Genomic DNA, 17,007 nt, shown 5'->3' on the forward strand with positions numbered 1-17,007 from the left:
AAATCTCTGCATTTAAATTTACACGAAAATTGCATCACTATTTAGCAGTTAAGTTTTCTGTCATCAACTTCTTTTTTGCTGTAATAATGCAGCAACAGAAAACCCTTAAATCTGTGAGTCATAATGCATTTGCTTTCTCATCATAAAGATACCAATTAATTTTAGTACCCCTTCAAAAAGGTTTGGGCCTGTCTCCAATGGAAAATGACTAGGATTATAAAAAGTAAGGTTTATTTAAGTCAAGCATAAGCAAAAAGTCATGCTTATCAAATGTGTAGTCACTCACTAAAGACCTATTTTAACATGGGGAATAAACCCCCTGATAGGTCTTACTGAACCAGCTGACAAAACTGGAGTGAAAACTATTTTTATTTTTAAAACAGCCTGTCCAGTTTAAAGTAAATTTCTTGCACCTGTTTAAATATCTGCCAGATTAAAGAGAGTTGATTACAGTATGCTGGACTGAGTATTTCATATGTATGTATGTATGTGTGCTGAGGAAGATTGCCCCAAACAATGGTAGTGAAGTGAAGCAGAAATGGTGTCTGACAGCAGAAGAGCATGACTTATTTGCATGGGGGAACCTGACAGTTGACACATTATTGGCACCTGCCGCTCAAAGCTAAAGCTCATTAAGACAATAAGAGGAAGAGGGCTTGATTTCGAAAATTCAAACTCGCCAATCAAGTCACAGCATCAGTGTTGTCTCATCTTCCTCGTCCTCATCTCTGCAGCTCGGGGTGTTTTCCTGTCTTAGTGCAGCTTTCGCCACAGCACGGCTCCTCTGTGGCTGCAAGTCAAAGCAAACCTCAAATGAACTGCAGATGCACTGGCACAGAGCGCTGTATGCTCCACCCACAGGAAGCATGGCTGTGTATGTTGTAAGGTGAAGCTGCACAGGAACCAATAAAAGAGGTTTATTCTCTAAACCAGGACTCTTGGTGTAACCCAGAAAATGTATGAAGTTATTAAACTCCATAATCAAGTACCATATACCATAATCAAGATGAACTCTGATAACTAGACGCCTCTGCAAGTAACTAACAACAATCCCAAAAACGTGATTTTGCACTTAAAAAAAAACTTTAAAAAGATGTGAAGGAGCCACATCTTGCAAAGAGTTTCATTGTAAACATTTTCCTTTGACACAAGAAAAACCACAACTTGCAGTGTTAGGTTAAACTTTTAGTCTTGAGATTCCTGTGGCCATCCTTTCACGCAGCAGCAGTTTGACTGAGCTCACAGATGTCAGTGGCACTACAAGGAAGAAAATGTGCACAACATGCAAGCTTTCAATAAGTGAGCTCATTTTTAGTTAGTTTCCCCTCTTCCTGTTCACATCTGCTCAGTGTGCACGTGAGACGACGTGGAGCAGTCAGACATTATGTCACTTGACAGGCTGTGAAATGGTGTGCAGCAACAGATCTGGGAGGAGAAAAAGGAGATCGAATGCTGATTTCTGACCAAGTAGTTGGAATCTGCTCATTTCCACTTCCATGTTTCCATTGTTGAACTGCATTAAGATTAGTTTTGTATAAGTTGTTTTATCATAAACTGGGCTTTGGTACTTTATTCCTCTCGAGCCGTGAAACGAGCCGTTTCAGCCAAAGTCTTTGTAGAATAAGAAGCATTTATTGGGGCGATTATTCTAAAATTTATTTCAAGTAACTTTTATTTCAGTGCATGTACAGGATCACCAGGCCAAACTGATAAAAACTGCTTTCAAAGGTGTGCTGACTCAGGCCACCCTCATTAAGTCTGTTTCGGATTGTTTGGTGGGACACATTCACAGTGTCCTGCTGAAGGTCATTTTGTAGCTGTGGCAGTGCTCACCCTGTTCCTTCATGTATATCAGTATAATCTTGACTTGAAGTTGACCCATTAGAGCATTAACTTAAATGTTCCCATTCAATTTTCCTGTTGACTCCTGGGGGAGCATAGGTCCGCAACAACCCCACGCCAACAGACTCTGTTCTGGGCTGCTCTCTTTAGCTGGGTCCACGTCATTCCGACGGCCTTCGCTTCGCTCTCGACAGATCTTCTCCACATCTGTTTGGGTCTCCCCACAAAATGTTCCCATTAAACAGTGAAAAATAGTTGAAATCAGTGATCATTTAAAAAGAAATCAGTTCTAGTATTGTATTGCAATTTTTATTTCATTTGCTCAAACAAAAACAATATGTTAGCATGTAAGAAAAGACTAGACATGAGAACAGTATGGTACATTTCAGATGATAAAAGAATACGTCTGGAAACCCCTCTACAAAACTTACTTCAGTCAGTCATCTCTGCCATTATTCCCACAAATTCACAACTTCCATTCCCTCAGCTGGATTTACAAAGTGTTTCCATCATTGAGCAGACCTCACAGCCAAAACCAAAACGTTTTTTTTTTCCCAATCAGAGATTTCCAAGCATGTAAAGAAAGCTAAGCTGCTGAACACAAAGAGTTTCTGTGACATTTAAAATGGCATGAGGGAACACAGAACACTGCAGCCAGACTCATTGGGACTTCCAAACAGGGCTTCAGGTTTACAAAAAACTAAATCACACACACTGAAGATCATCTTTGAACCCTCGTAGGCCTTGTGTATCAAAGTTTGATTGTACTTCTGAGCTGTAAGAGAAGCAGCTTCACAGCTGCATGGAAAGAAGTCATGAGTTATGTTGAAAGCAAACAGAAAAACACTTTGTTTTCTTGGAGGGAACAGTACCAAAGTGATTGAAACTCTCCCTTTAAAATCAACTTGACCATGATGAACAAAGAAAGAAACTGCAGATGATCATAATGACAGTCCCATAGATATTATTACTAGTCAACTTTAAATCTTTGACATATTAAATGCAACTTCGGAACAAGGCACAAACTACACAGCTCCACAAAAGAGAAACTTTTCTTGATCAAAACATTTCCACTTCCATTGTGACATGTTTCTGCTTTTGACAAAATCATTAAAACCTAAAATAAAAAGGCGACTTTTCTGAGATTGATCATGTTTAGCAGGAGACCGTCAGGGTTAAAATCCTTTGGTGAGAGAGCCACAATGTTGGTGACAGAGGCTCTGAGCGACAGCTGTCACGGTGGATTGCTTTGTTTGTGTGTGGGTTTTTTTGTCTTAAAGTGCAATCGATGCTGTGTAAACACTCTTGGTGAATGAGTTGATGAAACAGCCTTTTTTTAAGTGGATAAACCTAAACTGTCTCGAAAAAAACATTCCTCCATGGATCACACCATGTCCACACATGAACTGAAACTGCTTTCATATTGTGTTCACAGTATTTTCGAACCAATCTCAAACTGATGACTGTAACTGAAGAGGAAAATGACATTTCTCAAGTGTGTGATGCCTGATCTTATGTAGCAAAGCTATAACATCAAAGCCCTTAAACAGTTGTGTAGAATGAGATCCACCAGAGGCGCCAACATCCACTGAAAGACATGATTATCAAGCCATCTGTTGGGTTAAGTAGTATAAAAACTGTGGTGATAAGAACAACAACAACAACAACAAATTAGCCAGTTAACCCAAAGATTCTTCTAAAGGGGGCATGGCCACATATTTTACACACAGTTTGTTAGACGTGCCATTAGAATTTTGAAGATGGTGTAATGGTTTCTTTGGTCTGGTAGGAATTTCAAAATTCTTCCTCATGAATTCATAATCAGGTCCTCATGGTCATCTCAGCCTGCACTACAAAGCAAATCTGGCATTACAATGTTGGAAGTGTGCCCTTTAGATTCATCATGCAGGTAGCTGGTTCATCGAAACTTAAGGCTTCACTCGCACTTAATTTTTCAAGTGCCAGCTAATGACATCATTTGCGAGGCAATGAAACCATCATGAAAAAAAAAAAAAAAAAAAAAAAAGAGTTGCTTGTGCAATCTGCATATTTGCAAAGTTGCACAGAGATAGCTAGTTTAGTTTAGTTAAGCTGCATTAGCCTGCCTTGTGAGTGAATAGTTGTTGTCAATATGACGGTAGTGTCTGCAAAGATATGTCCCCAAAGGACACGAACAGCCACTGTCTGGCACTAAAGCAACCTCTCCACATACGAATACTGCCTCACTGAGGCTAATGGAGTTAGCAGTTAGCGTTATCTAAGTTAGCCGCCTGTCACCAACTTCTACAGAAATGAGTAATTGCTTCACTTTGATCCCAAACAGCATGTTTCACTGGTCTGCTGCTCTTTTGGGATATTTACATCATTTTGCTTGCTACCAGCAGCACTGAAACATGTGCACAATATGGCTGGCAGGTGCTAACAAGTTTTAGCAGCCCTCTCAACAGCACACAACTAGCAAAGAATCACCAAGCCAGATGAGCACTTGATGTTACCCCTATTCAAAGTGAAAAACGGGTGAGAATGTTGGAAATGTGACAGGTGCCCAAGGGAGCTAGCATTAGCTGTCACTAACTTAAGTAAACTAGTGATTACTCAGTGCAATTATCAGCTTTTCCATTTGATGTTAAATTACAGGCTGAACAAGCTTGTTTGCTCAGGCGTTTTTAGAATGTAATCGAAACATCGCAAGCGACACACTGCATCCAAGATTGTGTGGGCAACACAAAATGTCACAAGTGAGAGTTGGAGTCCAGAGAGACGAAACCTGAAATGTGTGTGGGATTGCTGCCTAGAGTGACCTGTGGAGATGGTATGCTGCTGCTTTTTAAGATCCCATTCTGATGCTTGCAATATACACTAAAGACGCTCACGTTAAAACGTCACCCCCTCTTGAATGCTTAAATTGGCTCCTGCAGAGCACACTGTGGCTGTTAGCTAGCCAAGAAACTCGATTACGTTTTGGAAATGGCCACTCTTCAGGATCTCATTCAGACAACAAGAGTACAGAACCATACCACAGACTTTCATCCATTGCCTCAACCTGTTGCGTTGTATCTTGAAGCTTTGTTGGGACATCAGTCTCTCAGCTCCAAACATCTCTCTCTTTTACTGATTGTACTTTAAGCACTGAAGCTAAAGACATGCTGAAAGTGACAGTTCTATCTTATATCATAGCATGATAGGGGTAAATACAGTTTGTCATTTTAAGGATTTGACAGCAGCAGGAGAAAAAGGCAAAGAAAAAAAATGACACGGTAAGCACTGGTGAAAGAATGAATGGCACATTCATGTCCTTGCATGGACACAATCTCTTAGATTTTTGGGTTATCCGGTGCACCTTTTGAAAAAAAGTTTAATTTTATAAATGTTTTGAAATGAAAACAGAACAAACACCCCCCCTCCAAAAAAACCCAACAAAAAAACAAAACTAATAATAAAGTTCACCTCCAATGTGGCTACAGATACAGTATCCTAGGATTTATAGAAGAAAAATTCTGAGTGTGTTGTGATATAGAAATGAATTCCATGAAATGATGTCTTACAGTGTTGCGCTGTTATTCAATCACATCAGCTTTCAGCTTTACAGAAAGGTGGTGGTGACACAGTAACATCCAACAGGGGCCCAGAAGAGCCCCCCCGCAAAAAAAAAAAAAAAAGGAGACACTGAAATGTTTGGTGGTGTTTAGGAGCAGGGCTGTAAAAATAGATGCTACACTTATTGCTTGTATTAAAACTTGTGACGGGTAATGTAAATTCGTGGCAGACCTGTGACCTTCGCCGTACTAAGAAAACAAACATGCTAAAACAAAAAAAAACCCACAACAGACTGAGAAGGATGGATGATAGAGACTCGTTAAATCAAGGGAAGGGGAACACCTATCTATACGTCTGGTCGAGGCGCATGGCAGGTGAATCAGCACTTCTGTTCAACAGGTAATGTTTGGTAGAGAGCTACAGGCAGCTACACCCCTCAGTGTCTCATCCACCTGCCGCTCGACGACAGAAAAATGACAAAAACGCTCGCTTTGGGAGGGAAACGGTGCCTCTGATGATGACTTCACAGATGAAGAGACGGGCCAGGGAGCATCCTGTATAAAGACTGGATTATTGAGCTACTCATATGGCCGTAGATCCACACTGAAACAGACGTTGGTGGAGAGATTTTATTTGTTTTGTCTAACTTTTTCTCTCTTTTGTATATGTTCAGGTTAAAATAGTATTTGAGGAAGACGAGCTTTACAGTGTCCTGCAGTGTTAGCCTCCACCAGAGACTGTCAGTCCTTCATACGCAAACACACGCTACCCCTATGGCATTATGGGAGAAAAGTTTTTAAGTTTCCATCCTTCGGCTCTCTGCACACTCTTGATAAAACTTTTGACAGTGAGCAACTTGTGGTTAATGCAGTATCACAGAAGAGTTCACTATTGGATTTATTTTCTTCTTATAGGAGGACAAACAGAGAGGAGCCATCTTTGCATAAAGACTTTCGCTCCTCTGTCCTCCAGGATGCCCTCAGCAGGAAGGCGAGGGGAGAGAGGGGGTTGTGAGATGGGGCAGTGGGAATACGAGGCTTTGCAGAATGGATTCTGTGAGTCACAGCTATCAAAGGCTACAAATCTCCTACCACCACCAGCCTGTCTGACACTGCTCCGCACCAGATAATGTCCTCTCTGTGTGGTAAAATGATTTTTGTCGTAATCGCCACCGTTTTTTGTTGTTTTCCATTGTTATATTGTCATGTCTTTAAGTTGACCGGTGTTGTCTGTCGGTTCTTGTGTGTGTTTCTGAACGGGGAAGTCAGATTCCTCTATGCTGTGCTGGACCTACCCAGCTCCTCCCGGATTGCTGAAACACAGAACAAAGACACGGCCACATTCTTAACGTGGATCACAATAAACTAAGCCAACAACTGCAGTTCCTGTAACACTCACTCAAGGCTGGCTTCAAGGGTGAGTCAGTTTCCCCATGTTAAAATACCCAACTTTCGGTGAATCTTTGTAGAAGTGAAAGAATTGGAGCAAAGAGTTATGAACCACCACACTTCTCCAGCGTGTTTGTGCTGTTGGCACCTATTATAGCAATGCCAATAGAATTTAAAAAGTATGAGCTCCTTTGAATGTACACACCCAAGAAGATGATGCTCCAGTCGTGGTGAATGAAATTATAGTATTTTAGTTGTCAGTCAATTAAAACTAACAAGCAGATATCTGTATCCTTACATCACACTAGGTACACTGCAAAACACTGCTAACCAAACTTGCTAGCTTGCTAACTTGCTTAATGGACAAGTTAGACCTTCTTGTCAAAATATGATCACTTCTGGCTCTCACAAAATAAAAAAAAAAGTTTTTAAACAAAGTGTCCAGAAACCATTACTGCACTGTCGTGTTTAGTATGGACTCACTACAAAGCCTTGCTGGTCTTTCTATAGGATGACTAAAGTGGTGATAATTACCATCAATGAGCTCTTCTTTTAGTTTTGACAGCTCCTTCCTCATCTCATCAAGAATGTCCTAAAAAAAAAAAAAAAAGTCACATTTTCATATAAACATGATAAATGTCATTAGACCTCAGAGACGAGCTTGTCTTGTGCAATTGTTAATTTTGCCCCCCCCCCCTTTTCCTTCTTTTACTGTGGGTATGCATCCTGGCAACTGGTAAAAGAAGCTCCCATCTCAGCTTTACATAGTAGCTAATCCCTTCTTAGGTAATCTCTGTGGGATTAGAGCTAAAGACTTACTTAATGACACCAAGATGCAAACAAAGTGACATACACAGTATGGAAGGCGTACTAAAATGATGAGCCTCAAGTTTGACCTATAACTTAACCCAGGCTTACTCAGTGAGACAGTGAGTGTGGTGAGTGGGTCTGTGGGCTGTCACGTCTGTGGCCAGTTGTAGTGACAGATATGCAGAACTCTGACAGACTCTTTACTTATCTAAGAGGCTCATTCACAAGGTCAGAGGGAGGAGCTGCCTTCTAACAGGACTGCACACACCCACACTACCACGCACTGAACTACTAACAGGGCTGCATAAATAATGAAGAAACACAGACCAAGGTCAATAGACGCTCCAGTTCCAAGTTCCATTTTACTTTTATTTTACAACAACAGCACTATACAGCTGACTTGCTTTAATATGAAAACTTTGTGGAGCAATATTGATATTGTCGGGCGACTTTTGGGCCACAAGGAAAAGAAATTCAGTCACCATATACTGCAACAACCTGAAAACCACAATCACAGTATCAAAGGGAATATGCAGAAATAAAATCTGTGTCTAAAAATGTCTACTTACCTGTTTCAATCTATCATAGTCAACAGCTTCTGTTGGCACACCATTGGCACTTAAGGATGCAGTAGGTGTAGGAGTGGATTTAGGTCTATGAGAAAAGACAAAGAGCATAAAAACTACTTGTAAGATCATAAAGCAACACCAGCTACTATGTGATTTATGAGTAATAAATGGAGGTTTTGAGCTCAGTAAAATCATTTAAACCACACAATCTGCCCTCCTACAAGAATGCTGACTCTTGTTTAGCTGCTTGTAAAGCAACTTGAGTAAATTACACCATGAGAGAAAACAGCAGTCGAATAAATATGTCTCAAACTGTATTTGAATCTATTTTATAGAGGAGGAACCATAAATAGTTGAGAGGATAACAAATAAAAACAAATCCGATGTAATATTTGACATCATTTACATGACAATAAACTCTGCAATCAAACTTGTCTGTCACCACAGGCAGGAGATTTATTAGTATGCTGAACTGCACACTGAGCATTTTCTCTTTTGTGTTAGTCCGATATAAAATGCACATAAACACAATTAGCAGCCAAATCCTGGTCGATGCATGCACAAACATTGGATACTGTACACAGAGACATGCAAGGGAATACACAGAAAAGCAAACACACAGTTCTCAGCCACCTATCAAACTGAAATAAAGAGGGGGCAGGTCCAGTTCATGAAATATACTATAATTATATGGAAACTGGATATTAGACTATGCAGTATGGATAGTTTAATATCCATACTGTGAATACACCAAAATATTAAATTCCTTATTAATTCACTAGCACGTTCTGATATGACACAGACTCAGTATTAAGAAGCTGGCAGGTTAAATACTGGGTGCACTGGATATTTGTCTTCTCACATGTTCCTCTGTCAGCTGATGTCTAGGAGAGTTAAGGGCGTGACATAGTCACTCATACCAGATATCCCAAGAATGTGGTTGAGCTGAAGCTTCTCTGGAAAGAATAATAGTATAAAATTCTCTGTGGAGAACTGAAAAACTTATAAAAAGGTTATTGCTTCCAGAAGACATTCCCTTACTTTTCCCACAGCTCTGGAAATATTGAATGTGTCCGTTACAAAATAAAGCAACCTCTGTTTGTCTAGACAGAGATTAGACCACATTCGTAACAGTGCAAATACACTTTACTACCCCTGTCTTTTTAAGGAGGAAACCTGAGGTGTGGCACAACTTCCCTGGACCCCCCCCCCCACACACACACACTTAAAGGAAGGAGGAGGATACCAGTAATTAAGAGAAGGCTGGTATTGCCCCATACACCATGTGAGGGACAAAAAACATTCAGAGCAGCCAGTTACTTTCAAGATAGGACACGTGACAGGAATGAGAAGTGAAGGAAAAGGAAGTGACCTAAACAGCAGGTCATTAGGTAGCTATGGGACTGGGAAAAATTCGGAAACTGAGATTGTGGTGTGTTTGTGTTCCTTTTCATGCTGGTCTCAGAACAGAAGAAATGGTGAAGGTAAGAAACAGACTGAGGAAGATAAATCAGTGCGCACACATTATACAACATTTACACAATAATTAAAAAAAAATATTAAAGCAAACAAATTAGTGTTTTGCAGATGATTTGGTGTATGTGTATATTGTGATTTACCTGCCCAAATGCTGCCCATCACACAGTAATACAAAATATAAAAAATATATATATAAAAAGTAGCTACCCCTGGCTGTAGCTCAGGTAATACACACCACTACCTGAGCTACAGATACACATTCACATCGGGATGTGAATGTGTATGAATGTTATATAGGGAGCACTTAACAGTTTAGAAAAAGTGTTTGTGTGAATGGGTGAATGAACGAGTTGTATAAAGCGCTTTGACTGCTCAGAGTAGAAAAGCGATATATAAGAACCAGTCCATTTACCATAACAGTAAAAGTCAACGTTTTTCTGGTCAGATCAACAAAAAGCTCCGTGCAACACTACAGGGTCTGACAAGTGACAATCTGCTCAGCTCAGCTCTCTGTGGGCTGCATATGAAAGTCAATTTTATTAAGCTGGAATCAAAAACACCCATCTGGTCTTCTCTCTTGTGTACGTGTGTACACACACACACACACACACACACACACACTTATCTGTCAGAGCCTGCTGGAACTGTTCTGGCTCTTCAAAGATAATACTCTGCCAAGTCTACTCTACACTGGGTGGACACACATTTTTGTGTTGGTCTGTATGATAGGGTGGGTGTACAGTATGTGACGGACACATATGGATTTCCCCATTTAAAATAAATTAAGTTCTGAGAGCAGCGGGCACACAGCATGCAAACACAATGACTAGATTATATTAGAAACCCATCATCCAGACGCACACTGATTTAGAACACACAAATTGGACCAAATGGCACGTATTAAACAACAGACGAGCAGTCCCGGCCCCCTACAAGACTGATAAATGTAGTAAAGAACACAAAGACGGCACACGATTCAGTCCAAACATCCAAGCACTTCGAAAGAACTCCTCTCCAACCAAATCGTCACAGCAAACCTCAACTTTAAAGGAAGTTTGATTTGAAGAAAAAAAGGTTCTCTCAAACTTTTCAGGGCTTTTCGCTCTACCTGTTGGAGGAATCTGCTCCCATGGGATTCCTCCACGGAGACTCTCGTCTGTGTGAGCAGCAGAAACACTGACTTTACAAATTACAGTGTAAAACCTATATATGTACTGCAAAACGCCAGCCTAATGGGAAGGCTTCTGTTAATAAGTGGTTGTGTAGATGTAAGAAAATACCTGGTAAAACCCTGATATAAGTTATGTTTACTTAAAGTTTCTTGTGGAGTTCCACAAGGTTCAATACTCGGCCCCCAAACTGTTTATACTATATAGATGATATCTTATTTGTTACATGTGTGGTGATGTCACTTATTTCAATTACTTTCTGCTGTTGTGGAAAAAGTCTGAAACAGCTTCTCATTTCTGTGTAAAGGAAATTAAAATGTACTATAATTCAGTGATAAAGTATATTTAAAAAACAACAACAACAACAACAAAAAAAACAAAAAAACAAAACAAAACAAAACAGAAAACCCAGAAACATGTGGAACCGCCTTTGGGTGAAAAGTTCTGAGTTTGATCCTTTTTTGTATCTAATCTGATTCATAACTGTTGTTGTTCAGGCTAATATTAGTTAATGCTAGCATGCCTGCTAACACAGATGAAGTATATTTTTTGATACATAAAATATGGTCTTGCATGGTTAAGGTTGACTAATTCATCCACCACACACCTTCATCTGGTTATGGATGTACACCATTTTTATTATTTGGGTCACTACTGTATATGAAAATATGTGGTAAGGATGCCATTACATTCTCACCCGTTCATTCTCACACACACGCTGGTGGTCTTATGAATCTGCACATAAAGGCCAGGATAAGCTTTAGTGGTGTTAGCCAGCACTAAACGGCCCCAGCAATGCATCATGCTAAAGCTAGTTGATGCTTATGCTTCAATATATCCTTGTATAGTTTCAGAGGCTAGGAAATCATGTTTAGCTGTGTCACACTGCCATTCAGTTAGGAAATGATCGGCATTCATATCCTGGGTGAACTTAATAAACAAAAATTTAATTTAGAACATAAATGTACTTGTAATAAACAAACATTTCAAATGGAGATGCAGGAAGACACTGTACCTTCCAATAACTGGAGATTTGCTACCATTCATGGTGTTTGTTCTTTCCCATGGCTTCCTGGGCATGTCTGGAAAACAGAAAACAAAATATAAGAAATACTGAAACCAAACATGAACCGACATTAAGATCAGTATGCCTATAACCTAACGAGATTAAAGCTAGCTGTAAACCTTGTCACCAGTTTCAGAAAGATGCTCGTTAACTGCTAATGCTGTTGTCTTCATTTAACACTCACCTGGTGTGCTACAAGCTGACACTTTAGGGGTCGTATTTATCTCACCCTCCTCCTATTGGGCACACAGAAACAAGGTTTAATGAGTCACAATAAGGATCAAGAACAGGTCTTGTGATGGAGTGTCTACACAGAATCACAGACATCTTTTAAACAAATTTAATCTGTAACACCAACACAAACTCAGAATTTTATCCTGTCTTCCTTCTTTCACCCCAACCAATTGCAGCAGATAGCTGCCCCTCCCTGAGCCTGGTTCTGCTGGAGATTTCTTCCTGTTGAAAGGGAGTTATTCCTTCCCACTGTTGCCAAAGTGCTTGCTCATAGGGGGTCGTCTGATTGTTGGCGTTTTCTCTGTATGTATTATTGTAGGGTCTACCTTACAAAATAAAGCACCTTGAGGCGACTGGTGTTGTGATTTGGTGCTGTATAAATAAAATTGGATTGAAGGTTATAAGAAGTTGTGAACTTGAGTAGTAGCATGCGTATTAGCAGTGCTGTCTATTCTGAAATAGGCTTGTTTCCTTAGTTTTTCAGTTGTCAGTAGTCTTATATCAGTGGGGTCATGTGTTGCAGGAAGTTCTCTCTAGATGACCTGCTGACAAACTTCATGATCTATTGGACCTCTGGCTGCATTATCTCCTCCATGAGGTTCTACAAGGAAAACTTTGGCCAAGGTCTTGATGCTCCACATGCAAAGTAAGTGAGAACAAATGCCAAATTCCCATAAAGCACATCAGCAACATCTTATTGGTTGAAAGGTGTTTGTTGTTAACAGTCTTCAACAGCTCTGTGCCACCCAACTTTGTCATTTAAAAACCTAATTTTGAAATATTCAGAATGACTTGTTTAGTAAAATCTAATGCTGATTCACAACTGTCACCGTCTCCTCCCAGGATACCAGTCTATGTCCCCACGGGTTTCGCCTGCTTCCCCAACGAGTTGATGCACACGCCCAGGCTGTGGGTCAAACAGAAGTACCGTGCCAAAGTGCTTGCTCATAGGGGGTCACATGATTGTTGGGTTTTTCTCTCTGTGTATTATTGTAGGATCTACCTTACAATATAAAGCGTATTGAGGCAACTGTTGTGATTTGGTGCTGTATAAATAAAACTGAATTGAATTATTCATTTTATATTAAACCAAAAACCTTTGCGATCAAGACAAAATAACAGAGTGCAGAAATTAAATGTTGTCAACTGACCAAAAAAACAAAAAACAAAAACGCTCCCTTAAAAACTGACCACATATCTAGAGGCACAAGTTTGGAAAGCTAGAACGTGGCTGTTGCTATATGCAGGTAGAAAGCACTAGATGATTTGTAATTATAAGCAAGAAGTTGACTCTTAAATGCCTTTAAATACCTGTGCGCAAAACATTCATATTGGCCTCCCTACTTCCACTGCCCTTATTAAGCCTGGCAGAACCATGACCAAAGCTTAAAAAAACAACAACCCCCCCAAAAAAAACAAAAAAACAAAACAGGAAACTAAATCAAACAAACATAAAAAAACCCTAAAAGGCTAGATTTTCTCCATAGAATCATGTATAAGTAATTAATATAATACTCTAGGAATAGAAAATAGTATGGAAAATGTTCAATGTTCAGCTAGAATTCAACCATGTCAAGTGCTATTTAAATAGTGATTGGTTTATATCTTTATTAATATATCCACAACTCAAAACACTATTTTCTGCAATTTAGGTAAGTACTTTATGACATATGTCAATAGTAACAGACAGGTATGTAGAACATGACATCCTGTAAAGACATACAGACTTTCATATCGAAAGTACTCAGTGATCAAGGAGTGAAAATACTCTGAAATAACCAAAGCACACTGAGGAGCTATCGTCTGACGATAGCAATAATGACATTTTGAAACAAAGTCAAACACAGGACCATAGCATGACAGGGGCTTAGACGATGGTTCTGGTATTACTTACTGATCTCTGGTCAGGTTCAGGTGACGAGCCCTTCTCCGCAATTCTTCTCCTGTAAGATGTAAAAAGCCCAGGCACAGTGAGGAGGGCTTAAACACTGATCGATATCAAGTCTCATTTCCAAATTTAAAACCACTAATTGCCTATTTTCAGAAATTAGGACAAAATTTGCATGGTGAACAGACAAATCTGGTTTTGGATGATAATATCGTGCGAGTGTACCTCCTGGCCAATAGGGCGCTCATCTCCTCCATAAGCCCCCCTCCTCCAGGAAGTGGCCCGTTACCTCTTGTCTCTGATTTAGCCCCTGTGGCCCCCATCATGGCTGCTGCCAGAGCTGCCCCTGCATCATCACTCTGAAGGGCCACAAGCAAAAACACATTTGTGTTCTTCATAAACAGAGAAGGTATTTACAGTGTTTGGGAAATAAATAGAATAAATGAAAAAGGATTGATGTTTTTAATACTCATTTTATATCAGAAAAGCTATGTTTTTTAAAGAAGTACAATACATATTTTACTCAAAACACAAGTAGCCATGTAGTCATTGGCAGACAGTGAGCATTACATGAAGTCCTCCTGTGAGCCCTAATGAGATGTGACAGATGGTGCGTGTGTGTGTGTGTGTGTAAGAGAGAGAGAGAGAGAGATCATGTGTGAACATGGTGCGTTTGGATAATGTTTTAGTGACTGTGAGATTGTGTATGATGATCGGGGGTGACCGAAGTGCATGCATATGCAACCGGTTGCCTTCCTAATACTTATACACTGTATCCTAAATGGTTCACTTATGAAGACGTGTTAGTCGAGCTTTCCATTGGTCCATTAACAAATCAAGCGCTCACCCTTGGCACTTTGCGCAGCTTGGCTCCAGCGAGGGCAGCAGCCAGGCCTGAGAGAGGGCGGTCCTCTGCAGGAGAGAACAGTCCGGTGGGAAGAGGTGGTGCTGGGGGTGGTGGTGGAGCTCCGGGAGGGGGAGGGGGACCCGGCGGAGGAGGTGGCGTCCCGCCTGGAGTCAGTGTCGGAGGGAGTGGAGGAGGTGGCGGGGGTGGAGGGTGGCCGCCGGGGGTGGTGGGGGTGACGGCCGGGGTAGCAGCCGCAGAGGTCACAGTGGAGCCGGGTGGCAGGGGTGGAGGTGGGGGAGGGGTGGGGGTAGTCAGCCCTGGAGTCTGTCCCACGTCTGTTAGGGACAGGGGTGGAATAAGGAGCAGTGGGGGATGGGTGAAGACAGAAAGACATTTTTCAGAACAATTCCAGACACAAACCTGCGGACGGCAGGATGTTTGCATTAAAACTGATCACACTCCAGCTATTAGATGGATCTCTGGGGTGGGACCACACAAAATAGCATGATTACATTCCATATTGTTAAAGCAATGATTCTGTGTTACCTCTACTTTCCCTGTTTTATGCTTAAGCAAATCAAATTCCTTTTTTTTTTTGAAAGGGGGAAGGGCAAAAGCTCTTTGGGGAAGCGCACGAAAAAACAGGAGGAAAAACCCTATTTTCATGTTGTCTTTAATCTGACACTGGATAGTTAAGTTGACTGTTAAATGATGAGAAAATGTATTGAAAATGGATTAGGATGTAGACTGAACTATCACTAAACTATCACTTTTGAGGGGGGAAAAAACCCCCCAAATAGGCAAAGTAGTTCTATTTTCTTAAATATGATACTGACTTATGTTTGTATATCTTTGGCTGACATTTAACTGTCATATTTCATTTTGACCCTGCTGGCTACGTGTTAGCCACAGGTTTTCAGATCAATTATTAATTTGAACTGCATTACTGGAACCAAACTGCAGGATTTGTTGCCAGTGTGTCCCTACTTTTCAACATATAAAAGGAATGATGGCATGCAACATCATACTAGAGCAAATTTGTTTTATTAAAATGTGGAATTAATGACTGGATTTGCGTTTAAAGGAAGGCAGCGTGCCAAAGGGGTAAGTCAGATATCACAATTGCTTTTCATGGTTTACTGAAAACCCAATTTGGACCATTTAACATTCCAATAAACAGAACTAAGACATGCAAGCCACACTAAACATTCAATTAAACAAACAGTTTGGTGCAATGACATACATACACATACAAGCATGCATGTACACACCAATGCATAATAACCAAAAGACAATTATGAAAAGGAACTTGGGAAGAAGCATTAATTCATAAATGAGTCTCAAACAACCAGATGTTTGCTTTATGTGGGATAGTTTGTGCGGAACCTATAGTATGATACAAGTAATCCAGCCTCTTTCGCCCAATCATTGTGATGAACTCTGAAATATTTGTTGTTACTTTACTCTGAGTACAAATCAGCTCCTTTGCCCATCTTTACTTTTAAGCATATTCCCTACAGGTGCACCAATCAGAGCCTGTCTCAAAAAAATTAGATCAGGTATATCAAAGGTTCTGTGTTTGCTGCACCTTGTGTCAGAAGGAGCACGCCCATCACTAGTGGGACAATTAACATAGTTAAGAGGAAGCTAACAGCTGCATTTCAAAGTGACACCAGTTTTTCTTTTCTTTAGACTTTTTGACATTACCCTTTAAATCAATGACAGTTTTCCTATTAGCTTCTCTCTTAATGTTTGGTGCATTCCTAATATTACAGAACAAGTTCATGTGGATAAGATTTGAACAGCACAGTCGATGTTCCACTGATCAAGTCGAGTGAGCTTCCAGCTGTGCCTGCTTAGAAATTGGCTTCCAGACCCAAAGTAAAAAAAAAAATCAAATTATGGAGAGTGAAAGGTCAAATGTGTGTGAAGCTTGTCTGAGAATGAAGAAAAACAAATCAGGCAAGAGATGAAGAAAGCAAGAGTTTTACGCAGGTCTGTCAAAGACACAGACATGCCATGCTGAACAACAACACATTTCATATCCAATGAACAGCCAGCCAGCACGAGGACATACACAGGCTTTGTGAGACTGACAAAGAAGCTAGAAGTTGGAAAACAATAGCTGTTACACATTGAGATCCCACAAAAGTTACCATAGTGAATATTTTAATATTA

At 40.3% G+C, this 17,007-nt stretch overlaps 1 protein-coding gene across 11 annotated transcripts in view; it reads right to left on the reverse strand.

Moving 5' to 3' along the window:
• Positions 1–2,129: 2,129 nt before the first annotated feature.
• The window catches only part of enah (ENAH actin regulator), a 141,679-nt gene continuing 126,801 nt past the window's right edge, over positions 2,130–17,007 (reverse strand). For 3 of the 11 annotated variants that reach the window (XM_082505295.1, XM_082505303.1, XM_082505299.1), the window contains 8 exons: positions 14,830–15,164; positions 14,208–14,341; positions 13,989–14,037; positions 12,045–12,096; positions 11,810–11,876; positions 8,147–8,231; positions 7,302–7,359; positions 2,130–6,691 (listed from right to left, as the gene is read on the reverse strand). In XM_082505295.1, the coding sequence (XP_082361421.1) occupies positions 6,654–6,691; positions 7,302–7,359; positions 8,147–8,231; positions 11,810–11,876; positions 12,045–12,096; positions 13,989–14,037; positions 14,208–14,341; positions 14,830–15,164 (818 nt within the window). In that variant the 3' untranslated portion in view covers positions 2,130–6,653. Of the gene's footprint in view, positions 6,692–6,736; positions 6,840–7,301; positions 7,360–8,146; positions 8,232–10,733; positions 10,782–11,809; positions 11,877–12,044; positions 12,097–13,988; positions 14,038–14,207; positions 14,342–14,829; positions 15,165–17,007 lie in introns of those variants that run through there. The other 8 variants (XM_082505296.1, XM_082505300.1, XM_082505301.1 and 5 more) reach the window with 8 other exon arrangements.

The sequence above is a fragment of the Aulonocara stuartgranti genome, assembly GCF_965226115.1.
Source record: "Aulonocara stuartgranti genome assembly, chromosome: 15".
In the NCBI taxonomy this organism is placed as follows: Eukaryota; Metazoa; Chordata; class Actinopteri; order Cichliformes; family Cichlidae; genus Aulonocara; species Aulonocara stuartgranti.